We start from the raw sequence: 18,127 nt of genomic DNA on the forward strand, positions 1-18,127 counted from the left end.
CATAGACAACCTAGCATCAGCATACTAGCAATAAGAGATGCCACATTATCTGTCTTTTTCTCTTTATTGTTTGATCACGAGATATCGAGAGTTTCTGAATGTTGTGTTGTAAAACGACTCATCCTCTCGAGGTTCAGGAAATATTCTCTAAACAAGACATCGAAAGGTGATCAGTTTTTATCAAATAGCCTGAGTCGGAATTATAGAAGATGACCCCTAAAAGCAACGGACACATGATAGAAAAAATTTAAATTGGCGATTTATCTGATTCAGGATTCAGTTGCGTGCTAAGTTAGAGTACCACACGTACATGGTGACAGACATCGAGTTCTCGGCTGATGGCAGTCTGCTGTGCACTGTGTCCCTTGACAAGACTGTTATACTCTGGAATGCATTCTCAGGAGAACTCCTTCAAGTCCTCGACAAACATCAAAGGTATCACAACATCAAAAGATATCACAAGGTATCATTGAAAAAAAAAGAACATCGAAGGTATCAAAACATTCACCCCCTACTTATATCGCTTCTGTGAAGTTGCTCGCATTAAATGCTTGTATTCAATAATAGGCCGCAGTTGTCAAATTTTATCCGATCCATTTTTTGTCTTTTTATCCAATTGCAACGCATCACTTAAGGATTGGCTCGACTGCGTAACTGACTTCTTTGAGGCTTAAATTTCGTTTAGCAAAATATAGAAGTTTTTCAATTGGTTGAACTCTGTGTTCACCTCTTCTGTGTTGTATTTGATGGCTGTTTACTGTCATTGTCTAAAATCTTTCATAGATATCCAAGAAGCCGTTGCAACTATTTTTGAATTTTCATCCGGGACTATGTATTTGATTAAATGACCGATCAGATATTGAAGCTGCACTGTCTTCTTGATTAAGTTACGATGCTACACCCTTTTTACAATCGTGGAACGGAGACTGAAATTATTTCATAGTCAGAAGTGATCATAATATTAGTTTGTTTTGTCAGATTCATATCGGCATGCAGTTGGAGTCCTTACCCAAACAGAGGAGCTAGGAATGCGAGGGTGTTAGCTACAGGGGGCAATGACAAGAGTGTGTTCATTTGGAACATCCACATTAGAGGAGAGTCTGACCTCATCGACCTCGCAGACTCAAATGCCAAAAACGTAAGTTGGGGCTAATTATCGGAGACCAGCAATAGAATGTGTGAAGCTTATGCAGATATTTGGCTAATAACCTGCCAAGGGTACTCTATAATTTGCCCGTGTTTTGCGGGACTGAATGGTTAAGTCTCTGATCACGCAAGATTAAATGAAAAACTAATAGCCGCCGTCAGCCTCTCAACGTCTATTATTTAGGCGCTCTCCTTTTTTTACAATTCAAAAAATTTGAATTGTATTGGGGCGCTGTCTTTTTTATATAATCTGTTCACACAGTTTCATGATTTTTGAAGTCAAATTGGAGTAGTGATTTTGCTCACGCCGAAACAGGAAGTTGAGCGAAAAAGCGAGTGGTTTTGCGGTGTGAAATTTTTTCGCTCTAATTTTAAAGTAGAGTGAGAAAACGGTGTTGAACAAAAATTCGCTCTCTCGCTAGTGGTTTTTTGTTCACATGCAGCACACTTTGATTTTTACTTGGTTTTTTCTATTTTTTGGACTGAATTTTTTTATAAGTGGTTTTCCCAATCCATTCCTAGTTCATTCTAGGCCTAGTTTTTTGTTGGAACCAAATTTCTTTCTCGCTAGTGGTTTTTGTTCACATGCGGCTTTTTGACATTGGTTTGCAGTTTTTTTAATCTTTTGATCTGATTAATAGCTGCACAGCGATATCTGGGGCCATTATTGGCCTTCTTTCAGTTTTTTACAATTCAAAGAGTTTGAATTGTATTGGGGCGCTGTCTTTCTTTCAAGATCTGTTCACACATTTTCATGATTTTTGAAGTCAAATTGGAGTAGTGATTTTGCTCACGCCGAAATAGGAAGTTGAGCGAAAAAGCGAGTGGTTTTGCGGTGTGAAATTTTTTCGCTCTAATTTTAAAGTAGAGTGAGAAAACGGTGTTGAACAAAAATTCGCTCTCTCGCTAGTGGTTTTTTGTTCACATGCAGCACACTTTGATTTTTACTTGGTTTTTTCTATTTTTTGGACTGAATTTTTTTATAAGTGGTTTTCCCAATCCATTCCTAGTTCATTCTAGGCCTAGTTTTTTGTTGGAACCAAATTTCTTTCTCGCTAGTGGTTTTTGTTCACATGCGGCTTTTTGACATTGGTTTGCAGTTTTTTTAATCTTTTGATCTGATTAATAGCTGCACAGCGATATCTGGGGCCATTATTGGCCTTCTTTCAGTTTTTTACAATTCAAAGAGTTTGAATTGTATTGGGGCGCTGTCTTTCTTTCAAGATCTGTTCACACATTTTCATGATTTCTGAAGTCAATTTGAAGTAGTGATTTTGGTCACGCCGAAACAGGAAGTTGAGCGAAAAAGCGAGTGGTTTTGCGGCATGAAATTTTTTCGCTCTAAATTTAAAGTAGCGAGAAAACGGTGTTTGAACAAAAATTCGCTTTCTCGCTAGTGGTTTTTTGTTCACATGCGGCAATTTCACTTTGGTTTTTACAGTTTTTTCGATTTTTTGGATCGGATTTTTTTCTAAATGGTTTTTCCAATCCTTTCATAGTGTGTTTTAGGTCTAGTTTTTTTAGTCAATGAAAATTCTTTGAATTGTACGTCAGGACTTGTCCTGCTATGTTTTTTTTTACTTCGTCGTCGCGATTTTTACGACCATATGACGTCACAACCACTTTAAATATGCTTTTTGTTCATTCGTTCATGCAATTTCAACTGAAGTGCGTGCGTGACTTCATTTTTCGCTCTTCGTGGAGCGAGTTTTTTTGTTCATGCGCGTGATTAAATTTTTGGTCACACTTGACTTAACTCACTCACAAAAATGACTTCTTCACTTTGAAAGTGACTTTTATTTACTTTAATTCAAAGAGATAAGGTCAAATGGGTGTGTGCTACTCTGAATGAAGGTTTTGGATAGCAGCCAATAGAGGCAGCAAAAACTTATACAGATTTTTGATCAAAATATATTATATCAGCGTTCAACGAAAAGACGAATTTTTTGTTCTGTCTTTGTTACTGTTTTTTTAAGACTGCAGATCTACAAAGCTATTGCGGCTATTTTCTGTCAATCTGCCAGCTATGTTTTTTTGGAAATGGTTTTCGCAATTCACTCACAATGCGTTCTAGGTCTAGTTTTTGTTTAGTCGATGAAAATTCTTCGAATTGTACGTCGGGATTTGTCCTGCTGTTTTTTTAATTCGATTTACTTTTTGATCACGTTAAATTGCTCTTGAACGAAGTTCATGGCAATTATTTTCGTTTTACATAAGTCACGATTTTCTCGTTTGACTTCTGACTTACTTCACTCGCTGTTTCAACTGAATGGGTTTTAATTTCCTTCCGGCATTCAAATACGCAATGTGGTGAATACTGTCAAAATCAAAAGATCAAAATCAAAAGAGACGAGATAAATCGGTAAATCCCGGTCAATAAGTCATTGAGAATTAAGTTATTAAAGTTCGTTAAAGCTTGTCAGCTGACATTGGTATTAAGCATATTAGCTTTCAGTTTAGACCCTGAATTAAGTATGGCTTTAGAATCCAACTGAACACTTTTTGACACTGAAAAAAGAAAGAAAGGAAATTCGGTCAATTTACCTCTGCTTTTTTCTTTTTCTGTTCCAATCCCGATGTGCATCAAGCGCGTCAACGGCCGCTATTTTCCGGCAATCTGCCGCTATGCTTTACCTTTCCCATACTAAGTAAATATATTCAATAAATTGCTAACATGAATTATAAATAACCAATCATCCATTTCAGCGAATATGCTTATGTGCTCTTTCTATGCTCTTATTTATTTGTTTGATAGAACTGTATTTTGGTAGCCTCGTAATTTGTGTTTAGAAAACGGGAATGTCTAATATTTTGACTTGAAGGAAATTATAACGGATTTATAATGAGAGTCGTTGCTTAATTCTGGAATCCAAATTGCCAAATTGAAAGCGGCCAAAGAGAACAACACGAGATTTATTTGAAAAAATGGGTTTCATTTACTTTGGCCAAACATGCGGCTGGCATTGGATTTCGTTGTCAATAGCATCTTAAATGCTCTCCCGATTAACATTATTAGTTGTGTTTTAAAAAAACCTGACTTATTTATGACGTTACAGACCATCTGACGGCTGCAAAGTTGTATCCACATTAGCATCGTTTCATCTATTGCTCTTGAGCGAAGCTCGAACCAACTTTTCTTTTTTGAAAAAGTTTCCTATTTGCCTTCTCGATTTGTTTTCCTTTGACTTCTTGAATTTGCCGTGATGTGATCTAAATTGCTTTCTCATTCACTGAATTTATTGACTCTTAAAATACAGTGTGTGATCTTACTCTCTCGTTTACTGCGTTCATTGCCCCCACTACAGTAGAATCGAGACTCGAACGAGAGCTATTCGTTCGATGTTTGTTGGTTGTGTTACTCTTCAAAACGACCTTGAACAGGAGAAACAAGAACTTCGTTGTGAAAACAGTGATTAATTGCTCTCAAACGAAGTTAGCAATTATATTTGTCCTGTGGTCTATTATGCAATTCGTCTGACCCTTTTGACTTTTTGTCCTCAAAAATGGGACAAGCAGATAACGCCCGGAGGGCATTAATTGGCTGAGCAGCTCTTGAGACTTACGCCTTACCTAGTCTCTAAGTATGCGATTCAAAAAAGATGTTTTGAAGAGACAATTTAATTTCATGGTGTGAAGGGCAGTTCTTCACTTTTAAAGTTTGACCCCCAACCCCACCTAAATCACTCAGCACGAAGATATTATTATTATTAATAGCCGCCTCATCTTCTCAGCCGGCTATTATAGCGCTCCTATTTTTTTTTTTACTTCGTCGAATAAAAAAATTTTTCGCTTTACCTCATTTTGCCGCTTTTTCAACATTTTGCGTGATATCTTTTTGACTTCTCTAGACTAGTTTCTCTCTTCTCTCATTCTGCTAAAAGTGATTTTGAACATCAGTTGCTCAGCAAAGCAATTCAAAATGAACAGAGTCAGTATAAAAAATTGAAGTCAGAAGTAGAAACGGGATAAACCCATAAAGCCCAATTTTAGATGCCCGCTATTTGAACGTCGTTACTATAAGTCTTAGTTACCATCTCTAATGCTTATTGGTATTGATAGTAGCCCCTGTAGCCTCTCTCTAAGAAACAGAAGTACGTTATCTTCAACTACGAAATGCCATCAAAATAAATCGGACTTAAAAAATGTTTTTGTACAAAAATCTTTTTTTTTCAATATCTTCTATTCTTTCAATCCCAATCGTGCTTATTGGAATCAACGGCGGCTATTTTCCGGCAATCTGCCGGGTATGTTTATTAATTGCTCTCAAACGAAGTTTGTAGCAATTATATTAGTCCTGTCGGTCTTTTTTATGCGATTTTTCGCTTGACCGATATTTTGTCTGGAGCTTTTGACTTTTCGTCCTCAAAAACGGGATAAACAGGTCGCGCCCAGCGGGCATTAAGTGGTCTTGGAGCTTTTCAGCTGTTTCGGCTCTACTGTTTTGGAGACCTATACTTATGGTGTGAAGGGCGGGGTTCTTAGAGGTTGAAGACACCCCGACTGTTGCCCACCCCCTCTCCCCAAAACCCCCCCCCCCCGTGACTACGTTCGAACAACCGATCGCTAAAAACACAATTTTATACTAATTTTCACAATTTTTGTCAAGATTTTTGAAAATTTTTGCCATTTTTGAGTTTTTTCAGCCCTAGGTGTCAAGGAACCTCTTCTAGCGTTTTATATTAGGTTACTGCATAGTTTCTAGTGATAGTGGATTGGTTTCAACCTTTTAACATGACGATTTTAAGCTTTTTTTGACAAAACGTTCAAATTTCTTCAATTTTTTTGACATTTATTTTTCATTATTTACGACTTCACCGACGCAGGGGCGAGAAGACGTCCTTAAGGGTTTCATAATCAGTTACTGAAAAAAAATATTTTTACAACACTTGCAATTTCATTTTGTTAACATTTATTGTCATTATTCCGGTTTTTCATCCTAACAGAAAATCTCCGTTAGGGTTTGATAATAAGTTACTAATAATTGTTTTTTGGCCATGGATTAGTTTTCAACTTTTCGTATCACAATTTTTAGCAGTTTTTTATGCAAGCCTAGCTTACTTAACGGTGGCTAGCTACTGACGAAGCCAACCGCTCACCGGTCGCTTGAGAGCAATTCGACCGCCTTTAGTCGGTAATGTTTATTAAATTGTCTAGGTACCCGATTTACGGGAATAACTTAGTTCACTGATTCAAACATAACAAATTCATCGGATATTGATTGATTTTTTAGACGAATTTTAACTGTTTTTTGCATAATGGCAATGGGGATATCCAATCCAAGTCCGCATTATATTTTCTCTTAATCGGATTTACGTACTTTACAAAACTCTCTACAAAAAATTTGCCCAATTTGCATTTTGAGACTATTGGATGTTTGTTGTTATGAAACATTTTCCAGCAGAACGAGTTCGAATACAGTTTTTGAAAAACTTGTTTGTGAAACAATGATCTGTAAGTTTCAACGCACACTTAGAGTTGAAACTTCTATTGACATAATTAGGTCATTTCGAACATGTATACTAATTGGTAACGAATTGTGCTGAATAAGACTCTCTTCGTATTGATCATCAGAAAACGTTTTTTTATTCAACGCGCGTTTCAGTGCATGTCGTTGAGTTTTCTTCAGTTCCCTGCAATCTGGCCATTTCGAAAAACCATACATTATAGGCATGAGGGAGAATGGACAAAACATAACTTCTATATAGTTTACTTTCGTTTTAATGTTGGTGGAATAAGGAACATTGCTTTCAAAGAATATAAGTTTCTGCTGCGCCTTTGAGATTCGTTGATTACTATGATCTGAACAGTTTTATGTTGTAAGAATTAATATAAGGTCTGTAAAATATGGTTTGAGTGGAGTTTCGATCTTTTGCAAAAGTTTGACATTTATTTTATCTTCTCTTTTCACTTCGAAACCAATAGCTTCAAATTTTGCAACATTGAAGGCCATTTTGTTGTCTTTAGACCATTTGATTGCTGTGTCGGTTATGTTCTTTAACCGGCTCTTTTTTAAAACTAGTAGCTAAAACCAGTCATGATATTCAGTTTTTTAATAGCCGCACAGCGATAGCTGGGGCTATTATTGGCCTTCTCTTGGTTTTTTACAATTCAAAGAATTTGAATTGTATTGGGGCGCTGTCTTTTTTATATAATCTGTTCACACATTTTCATGATTTTTGAAGTGAAATTGGAGTAGTGATTTTGGTCACGCCGAAACAGGAAGTGGAGCGAAAAAGCGAGTGGTTTTGCGGCGTGAAATTTTTTCGCTCTAAATTTAAAGTAGAGTCAGAAAACGGTGTTTGAACAAAAATTCGCTTTCTCGCTAGTGGTTTTTTGCTCACATGCGGCAATTTAATTTTGATGTTTATTGTTTTTTCGATTTTTTGGATCGGATTTTTTTCTAAATGGTTTTCCCAATCCATTCATAGTCCGTTCTAGGTCTAGTTTTCTGTTTAGTCAATGAAAATTCTTTGAATTGTACGTCAGGACTTGTCCTGCTATGTTTTTTTATTTCGTCGTCATGATTTTTGTTACGACCGTATGACGTCACAGCCACTTTTTGTTCATTCGTTCATAAAATTTCAACTGAATTGCATGTGTGACGTCATTTTTCGCTCTTAGTGGAGCGAGTTTTTTTGTTCATGCGCGTGATTTTAATTGCTCTCAAACGAAGTTTGTAGCAATTATATTAGTCCTGTCGGTCTTTTTTTTATGCGATTTTTCGCTTGACCAATTTTTCGTCTGACGCTTTTGACTTTTCGTCCTCAAAAACGGGATAAACAGGTAGCGCCCAGCGGGCATTAAGTGCTCTTAGAGCCTTTTAGCTCTGTTTCAGCTCAAACTGTTTTGGAGTCTTATACTTATGGTGTGAACAGCGGTTCTTAGAGGTTAAAGACCCCCCCACCCCCCCCACTATTGCCCCCCACCGCCCTGTTGCCCCCCACTCCCCACCCGACTGTCGCCACCCCCATCGGCACCCCCGTGCACCCTCCCCCCACCCGTGGCTAGCTACTGACGAACAGCCGCTAGCTAAAAACGCAAATTTATACTAATTTTCACAATTTTTTTCAAGATTTTTGAAAATTTTTGTCAGTTTTTTAAGTTTTTTCAGTCCTAGCAGCCCTAGGTGTCAAGGAATCCACTTTAGGATTTGATAATAGGTTATTGAATAGTTTCTAGTGGTAATAGAATGGTTTCAACATTTCAACACTGCGAATTTTTTGCATTTTTTTGATAAATTTTGCAAATTTTTTCAATGTTTTTGAAAGTTTTTGTCGTTTTTTAGGTTTATCCAGCCTCAAGAGCCAAGGAACTTCCTCGAGGGTTTAATAATAGGTTACTATGTAGTTTCTAGAAGTAATGGAATCATTTTCAAGATTTAAACATCACGAATTTTAGCATTTTTTTGACAAAAATTGCTATATTTTTAAAATTTTTTGACATATTTTTTCATTATTCAAGATTTTTCAGCCTCAGGCTTCAGACAACCTCCTGAAGGGTTTGATAATACGGTGCTGCATAGTTTCTAGTGGTAATAGAATGTTTTTCAACATTTGAACATCACGATTTTTAGCAATTGTTGGATAAAACTTGAATTTTTTTTTCAAATTTTTCAAAATTTGTCATTATCTAAGTTCTTCCAGCCCCAAGAAACCTCCTATAGGCTTTGATAATAGGTTACTGAACAATTTTTATTGCGATAGAATAGTTTTGAACTTTTTAATATCACAAAGTTTATTGATTTTTTAATAAAACTTATGATTTTTTCAATTTTTTTTTTTGAAATTTTTGTCATTTTATTTGCAGTTTTTGAGTCCTTTTTTGAGTTTAACGATTAATACTGGCCAACGAAGCTTTTTAAGTCTTGCAGATGGGATACATGACAAAAATCCAGAGGCAAAAAATGTTCTTTGAACATTTTCGTCACTGCGAAATGTGGAAAGTTTTCTTCTGAATTTTGCACTTTCAGGTTTTTATATGATTTAGTTACTAACAAGGCTAGAATCTCGCGGAAAAAATTTCTAGCTCTCTCTCTTTCTCTCTGTGTGTGTGTTGGTTGGCGTTTCTTTCCTTTTCTTTCTCGCTCACGTTTTACCTCGCACTCTCTCTCTCTCTCTCTCTCTCCTTAACTCTTTTGTTGACTTCAGCGGCTGTTATGTGGCGTGATAATATCGTCTATTACCCTAGCCTCACGCCTCTTCAATCAAGCGAAAGCTAACCTCACTAAACAGTGGCTAGGTGCTGACAACCGCCCGCCGGTCGTTTGAGAGCAATTCGCCCGACGTTAGTCGGTTATGTTTAAATTTTTGGTCACACTTGACTTACCTCACTCTCAAAAATGACTTCCTCAATTTGAAATTTACTTTTATTTACTTTAATGCAAAGAGATAAGGTCAAATGGGTGTGTGTCACTCTAAATGAAGGTTATTTGAGATCAGCTAATAGAGGCAGCAATAACATACAGATTTTTAATCAAAATATAACAGATCAGCCTTCAATGAAATGACGAATTTTTTTGGTCTGTCTTTTTTACTGTTTTAGACTGCCGATCTACGAATCTATTGCGGCTATTTTCTGGCAATCTGCCAGCTATGTTTATTAAATTTTAGCTTCCACAAAAATGAATTAAGCGTTTTGATCACCAGGCTGAAGAGAGTAGTGTTTAGATGTTGGTCTCTTCTGTCAATGGAGTGTTGACTAGTGGTGGAAGTATTGATGCAGGTGACTTCCCGGATGAAATGTACTGTCCGATATCTCATGAAGTGATGCAGGACCCAGTTGTGGCTGCTGATGGGTACAGTTACGAGAGGGTAAGAGCTCTTTAGGGTCACCTTTCTTGTTCCGACCCCACTTGTGGGGGAAGGAACTATATACTCAAATGGGTTTTTTTTTTGTTCAGTGAATTTTGGCCGATCGATATATTCGTCGTAGAGAAATGTGAGTGGTATCATTAAAAAGCTGGTCCAGCGTAGAATTCAAAAGTAAAAAGATTTTTTTGAATTTCGTTTTTTTCGAGGAGTTATCGAGGATTGAAGTTTTGTGTGAACAATGGGATCTTTAGCATGATTGTTCACTTTTAGTACAATTTTCTTCAAACTAAGATCTTTTTTACGAAAACATTAATTCAAATTTCTATAAAAAGAATAAATTTTGAGTTCGTAAAAGTTGAATGCAAGGCGATAGAAAGACTAGTTCTGGTCTCATAGGGAAGTTCACTATCAAAAAAAAATCGAACTCTAATTGAGAGCCCTTTTTTTAATAAAACTTTTCTCTTTTTTGCTTTTTTAAGTCACCTAGAGACAAGTCACATTTTATATCGACGTTCTATTAATGACAAAACTCCTTTATAGTCGAATGAAGCGCAATGAACAAAAAACGTCGTTTTCAAGGAATTGCTCATGTTTTTTTTTTGGCTTCGATTCTGAGTTTTCGTAATTTTGAATGAAATTTTGAATTTCTTTTTGAAGTTTTACTATTTTTTTTGGAGTCCTATGGTAGGGATTCATTGACTAACAGTGCAATATGTTCCATAATGAGCATTAAGTGAACATGTCTATTTCATTGAGGGGGCGGCTAATGGCTGTTAAGACTTAAAAAATAATTTTTCGAATTTTTTTTTGAATATTAAAGAATCATAATCTTATTATAGTGAATTGTAAGTCAGTCCAGGGGTGAGAGCACCCTCTTCCTTCCTACTGCAACCAAAATTAAACTGGTTAGCGGTTTTATCTTCTATCTATTGGTTATATGACTTCAATGACAAAAAATTTCAATTTTTTAAAATTTTTTTTGGATTTTTACGTATTATTGGTTACTTTTGAAATCTTATCACATTATCCAAATATTGACAGTTCCCATTAGCTTAAAAACGATGTTCTGTGGATGACCAATAAAAATTTTAAACAAAAATTTATGGTTTAAATGGCTTCGACACGTTCTTCTTGCACTTTTCTACTGATTTTTTGGTTTTCTCCTGTTTTTTTTTGTTGTTTTAATAGTCATTATACTTACTGTGATCTCATAATGAATACCTATGCATGACAAACATAAATGTACTGCCACCGGGGCATCTTTGAGCGTTTTTATTGACTTCCGTTGAAAGCTATTGAATTTAATGTCTGTTAAAATAAAAATCATTTTTCGAAAATTTTATTTGAACAATAACAATTCCTAAATTTTTCTTGAACTGTTAGTGAGTTTCAGTATTGACTGGACCCACTTGCTTTTTACTGCGACTAAAAATATTCTGTTTAGCTGTTTTATCTTCTAGCTATTGGTTATATGACTTCAATGACAAAGATTTCAATTTTTTTAAATTTTTTTTTTTGGATTTTTTGAATTATTGGTCACTTTTGAACTCTTTATCACATTATCCAAAGATTATTGTAATCCAATTGGCTTAGAGAGGACGTTCAGTGGATCACAGAGAAAGTTTTCAGAGAATAGCTAATGGTTTAATTGTCTTCGACACTTTCTTCTCGCATTTTTCTACTGAATTTTAGTTTTTGCTGTTTTTGTTATTGTTTTCTGTCATAAGACTTATTGTGATGTCTTTTTAACTGTCTATGCATGACAGACATCATTTTCCTCCCTATGGGTTATATCTGAGCATCGTCATTGAGCTCCGATGAAAGATTGAGTTTACTGGCTGTTAAGGGTTTAAAAATAATTTTTCGAAACTTTTTTGAAATTCAACCATTCCTAATTTTTTTCCGTGAATACTCTTGGTCATTGTTGGTTCTAACAGAATCCATTTCCGTTCTACTATAGCCAAAATTAATCTGGTTAGCGGTTTTATCTTCTACCTATTAGTTTTAAAACATCAATGCCACGAGAATTCATATTTTTTTTGGGTACTTTATTTTGTTTTTCGATCCTTTTGAAATCTTATCACATCATCTTACTGCTGAGAGTCCCTATTGGTTTAGGGAAGAAGTTCAACGGATCATAAATAAAGTTTTCAGGGAAGAGCTTATGATTTGAGTTGCTTCGACATTTTCTTCAGGCACTTTTCTACTGAATTTGTGGTTTTTGCCTCTCTCTGTTGTTGTTTTCATAGTCATTAACTTGTTGTAAGGTCTTATTGATGAAATACGATTGGCAAAAAAACTTATTGTCCCCTCGAGGCATCATTTATTGTATATACTGGCTTCCGTTGAAGGCTAATGAATTTAATGGCGTTGATAATACGTGTTTTCCCGCAATTTTCGTGCGTCTAATGTATTTGTTTATATTTGTTGATTTTTTGAAATTATATTGATAAAAAAGGTTTTCCCATTGCTCCTGAAAAATTAATTTAAAATTGAAGAGTGTTTAGTGAAAAGTTCATTTTTTTAATGCCTTCGACCCTTTTGTCGCTCAATTTTTTTTCCTGAATTCGCTGTTTTTGTTCTTTAGGTAGCCGTAAATTGCTCACAGATCTCATAGGCTTGTAATTGAGGACTGAATGAATGATGTTGCTCGAAACATTCAGTATATAGCGAATAGGTTCCTTTCGTCAAATTTAACTTCTATTCATCAATCAGATGTCCCATCGAATTTCGTGTATTTCAAGAAATAACATATATATTGATATTATGTGCCACTGTTGTTTCGTTTTTCTGAACGTTTATTGAATGGCCATTTTTTGCGTTTCTTTTTCTCTTCCTTCAGAACAATCGCGTAATAACAGATCCCAATGGTTTTTAAATGTGGCCCAAGTAAACTTATTTAATCTTTCAGTATAAATCCTTCAACTGAAATAGCAGAAATAACAACTGAATTAAAAATACATATTCAGATGATAGCTATTGATTTTAATGGTAGCAAAGGTTTGTGTTTTCGCAAATCGTTTGTAATTTTTTGAGTTTCTCTTTAGTTTGTTTCTATGGCATAGTCTGACCACAGACGGGTGCTTTTGGTTTTGTAATGACTTTTTAGTAATTTATCAAGGATTTTTTTATTAAAAACCAATGTTTAAGATTTTTGAATTTTCTTGGTGCAAAAAATGTTGATTAATTTTTAAGTTTCGCCTCACTGTTCGTTCTTTTTGTCGGCTTGTTACCTAGTCTCGTTAAGAAAACTTTTCATCTGCTGTATAGTTAGTAAAAGGTAAACTTGTGTAGTTAAGGTTTTATCTGACTGCATTTTGACGTTGTTACCAGGTGCTTTTAAATTTAGATATTCATTTTTTGCCGCCAAAATTTTGTTGGTGCTATTTTTTTTCTAGTCTCTTCAATGTCAGGTCACGTTGGTGCTGTAATGAAGCATGGCATTAGTAATTCAATTAGTAGATAGAATGTGTAACGATTGTTTTAAACTCAAACATCTATTTTTGTTATCTCTTGATTTGGTTGACATTTTAGTCAAAAATGTAGATGAGCTCGGGTCGGAACATCATGTGCGAACGCACATTAACGAGCCGCCTTGTTTGGAATTTAGATTCAGTTGATATCACTTTGCTGGATAGTTAAATTAGTTTGGAAAAGAATTTTCATGCATTTGAAAACAGCGAAGGAGAAACGGAGTTGATGAAAATGGATAATGACAAAATCAAAATTTTATTCTTTTCAAAGCAAAATTCTACGCTTTTATAAATTATTACGCTGTTAATAGCTCTTCGACTCACTAAGTGGAACAAATAGCTATTTATTTTAGATCTGAAACGCCAAAATTATACATGTTCTCACTTTTTTGGAAAAGTGACCCATTTTTTAATGGAGTTGATCACAAATCTTTTCAATCTGGATGGGTTCGATTAGCGGAAATTTTTGACGAGAATTTCAAACTTGGTATGGAAAACACCGCTTGCACAGGGTCAAAGATTTTCAATATCTGGAAACCTTGGCATTTTAAACAAAATTCAAAATTTCTTTATTGTGAGAGAAATACGAGAATTTTTATTAACCTACTTTTAATAATGAACAGGCCGTGTTTGTCGTTATGATTTTGTGGCGACAATGAGGTCATTAATTGCTCTCGAAGAGAAGCAATTTTTGTAAGCGTATGTGGATTCTTACAACTCGAAGAGGAGTATTTAGATTTTACGGCTTTTTTTAGCTGACGCAAGTTCTTGACTTCTGTTTGCGAACATTGGACTTTAAAAGTAGCTTACTAATACATAGAATTTATGAACGGCTGGTAATACTCAAGGTGAAAATGTCATTATGAGGAGTTTTCTTCCCATAACAATCTCTTCTCCTATTCAAACTACAGACACCCACCACCTACCCCCGCCTACCCAGACCACCTAACTAAAAACTGCGTCCCAGTTTTTAAAATTTTAAAATAGCCATGTGTACAATTTCATTAGGCTATTAATCTTTCGTTATTTCTTTTCGTTGATATTTCTTATTTTAGGTAAGGTAAGATTGGTTAATTCATTGCACGACGCTTGAGTCGTTTCCGGTATTCTACCGGCTGGTTTTATGCAAAATTTGTGCTTGATCGTTTTGACTTTTCGAGAGACTTTTACGGCCTTGACTTTCTGCGTTTTGCGTGATCTAAAGTTCCCTCTCGTTCACAATTTCAAGCAGCTGAACTCAATTGGCGGCAGTTTAATACTAAAAGTCAAATGATAAGTGTGTACTGGTGCCATTTCTATGTACTGGTGCCATTTCTTCACTTAATAGTGGTATATATTAACCTCTAATGAGGTTATTTGAAGCCCCCAGTGAAGTTCTTAGTCCCATGTCCCATTCAAGCCCCCCCCCCCCCCCCACTCCCGACTGAAGCAGGCTGCAATTGATTGGAGCTCCCCCTAGTCGTTCGAGAGAAATTTTTCCGACGTTAGTCGGTCATGTTTTTTTTAAATTGTCCCCGCTCGTTGTGATTTTGGTATGGAACAATCGATAATTCAGAGAGTGTTCGGATCTTCTGCAGGGAACGGTTGTTTTTTGTTTCAGATTTCTCTGCAGAAGTGGTTCGTGAGCAGCCACACTTCTCCAATCACCAATTTGCCTCTTCCGTCTTTGCAGCTCATTCCCAACAGAACCCTCAAAAGCCTCATCAAATCACACCTCGAGAAACAACAACAACAGAAGGGAACTAATTAATTCGTGAGCTGAAAACTTTACCTGATTTTTTATGCAAGATATTTCATTTTACCTGCAGAGTATTTTTGTTGTCAATAATCTGATCATCTTATTTTTTGCACTGATAATGTTTTAAACAGCGCGTTGAAATTTAAATGTGCATATTCAATAGAAGACGGGATTATTCATGTTTTTTTTCCATTATAAGCGCTGAGCTTTGTAAGTCAGCAACCCAAAAATTGTCATTATATAGACAAGGAAAGTGTTAATGTTTTCATGCGAAGAATGTTGTGGTAAAGAATCGCAATTTGAACTTTTAGCCCCATGAATTCAGGAAAACTTGGCAGTTTTGATCACACAGCAATGTTGAGTTCATTTACTTTAACATGTTCCATAGAAGTTATCCACGCAGCGAGCTGAACATCGTAATTAAATGTAGTGCTGATTATATTTTCGGATCTATACTGCTCCAACCCCTCCTCCACCACCGCCAATCTGTTCATGAGCCTAAATTACAATGAAATTATGGGCCTATGTGTGACACGTTAGTAGATGTTTAATCCGTATGTGTACACTCAGGCCATGATGCAGAATCGATCTGGCTTTCCATTCATCCTAATCAATTTATCTCTTTTAACTGATTTCAAAATATTGCAATCTACCGGCTGTTGATTAATCAATCTGTGCTATTCACGTATATGGACTGTCTATTTAGATTTACTCATTTGCCAAATTTTATGAAGTATAGCAATCTTGAAGAAAAGTAAAGTATTTTGTGTATTAGCGTAAGTTCTTTTACCCTTGATTTTTAATTTCTATTTTTGATCACATAGCTTTTGTAATGCAGTGAATCCTTTGTCGATAGATTTTACCTTACTGTTAATATTAATTTATTAGATTATGCCATATTCTGGAAATTAAAATTTTCCTCAATTGTTTTAATTTGCGTTTCAGTGGCTCAAACTCGAAAGCAAACTACTCAAAAATCAGTGCACGTCCTCGAAACTCGAAATAGTAACATTTCTTTTGAATTGCTCTCGAACGAAGTCTGTTTATGCAAAATTTTTTACTCGGCCATTTTTGCACTTTTGTTCCGTTCTGCCATTTTTTAATTGCTCTCAAACGAAGTCAATTGCAATTACATTAGTACTTTATTGAGACCAGGTTGCTCATTTAATGATTTTTGACTGAAAATTTTGTTGGTTGACTGGAAATTCGCTTTGCAGCTGGCACTACTGCGACAGGGGAAGATCACATGCCGGAATTGTCATTAATGCTCTCAAAAGAAATTTGTTTAGAATTTATATTAGTCCTGATTGTCTTTTTTAAGCGTACTATCAACGTTTTATCTTATCGTTTTTTATTGCTCTAACAAATTTAGCAATTACATTAGTACTTTGTTGAGAACAGTTTGCGCATTTTAATTTTTGAGTAAAAATTTTGTTTGAAGGGAAATTCGCTTCCGCGATAGTGTTTTTTATTAATTGGTCTCGAAGGAAGTTTGAACCAATGTTGTAAACGAATGTTTTTATGCAAATTCTATGCAGACTGTGAGCGGTGGTGGTGCGCATAACCCGTGTAGCGTAGTTGTTACTGTCCACGACTCTGGTCCTAGACGACGCGGGTACGAACCCCTCTCCGTTTAGAAGATTTTACGCCATGAAAGTTTCGCCAATGCCTCTTTGACGAAGACCCAAATGAAAAACGAAGACCCAATGAATGAACTTATAATACAGCCTATTAAGCTAACTGCACGTTAATAGTTGAATAGTGACTATTATATCAACTGTACAATATTGTATCTTAGAATATTCTTTTTTGACGTGGCGAGTTTGTAATGGATCGATGAAGCCGAAGGGTGAGAATGAAACCACTAATAACGAGTGTCAAAAAGCAGTAATCTAATTAACTTAACCTTCAGATATACACAACAAAAAGTCACAAATCTCAACTCCAATAATTAAACTATCCAATAATACCGCGTTAAGTTATGTACATATAATAATTTAGGGTGTCTTGACTTTCGATGCATCTAGTTATTAATTGATTCAAAGCCAATTGGCCGTTTAAAACCATTAACAACGAATATCGAAAAGCGGTGATCTAATTTGACGAGTGTACGCAATTTTAAGGTCAGATTTCATTTCATATCTGTAATTGGATAGCATTACTGGTTAGTAGAATTTGATAATAATAATAATAATATATTATTAGAATTTAATTACATCTAAAATACTTTAATTACATCAACAACAAATACTTTGTTGAGCAGGTAAGACGTTAACTTCTTCTTTCGACTATCATCAGTATCGATTCGATCAGCCTTCAATTCAATTTCCCAGTGAGTTAGATAGCCGTAGTCTAAGTAAATGCTGTTTGAACATATCTTAGTGGTACGACGGAAGTTGTTCCCTCACACGAAAGAGCTCGCGCGCGAGTTCTGTGGACAAGTACCTAGAATGACTAAGTATGTATTAAGAAATTATTCTGGGAAGCTCTAGACATTTAGAACTCACAATAGAAAGTTCTTGCGCCAGCTGGCGAAGGGTCCCAGAACTACATCAGTTCTAAGTTTAGTTGATTCTCAGAAAGTTTTGTCGCGATCAGGTTTGTACCCACAAATCACCATGGTACCGACGCAACTGTCTTTGTTTTTTTTTTTTGTTCTCATGAACCAGCACAATCGGGTCCTCAAAATTTCGTCCTCATGAAACTACACAATCGGGTTGAAAACAGAGAACATTGGGATTGTCCCCACTCATTGGGTGACAAACGAGCTCTCGCACAGCAATAACTGGTCAACTAAAATTTGCGTGAGCCAAGACTTGTAGTTAACCATTGTGGAGTTGAGGGTGTTGTCGCAATAATTGAAGTTATTGAAACGCCAATTTCAATGCTTCTCGGGGCCTGTGACGATATAAAGGTGGAAAAACTGAAATATGGAAAAACAGCACCGTTTCATCTTTATT

At 35.7% G+C, this 18,127-nt stretch overlaps 1 protein-coding gene across 1 annotated transcript in view; it reads left to right on the forward strand.

The window, feature by feature from the left end:
• LOC142353324 (WD repeat, SAM and U-box domain-containing protein 1-like) overlaps positions 1 to 16,094 on the forward strand; it is an 83,714-nt gene extending 67,620 nt beyond the window's left edge. The window contains exons 5-8 of the mRNA XM_075405557.1: positions 274 to 435; positions 979 to 1,138; positions 9,813 to 9,956; positions 15,030 to 16,094. Coding sequence (XP_075261672.1) covers positions 274 to 435; positions 979 to 1,138; positions 9,813 to 9,956; positions 15,030 to 15,179 — 616 coding nt within the window. The 3' untranslated portion in view covers positions 15,180 to 16,094. The remainder of the gene's footprint in view (positions 1 to 273; positions 436 to 978; positions 1,139 to 9,812; positions 9,957 to 15,029) is intronic.
• Positions 16,095 to 18,127: the final 2,033 nt, after the last annotated feature.

The sequence above is a fragment of the Convolutriloba macropyga genome, chromosome 14, assembly GCF_964194025.1.
Source record: "Convolutriloba macropyga chromosome 14, txConMacr16.3, whole genome shotgun sequence".
Taxonomy (NCBI): domain Eukaryota; kingdom Metazoa; phylum Xenacoelomorpha; order Acoela; family Convolutidae; genus Convolutriloba; species Convolutriloba macropyga.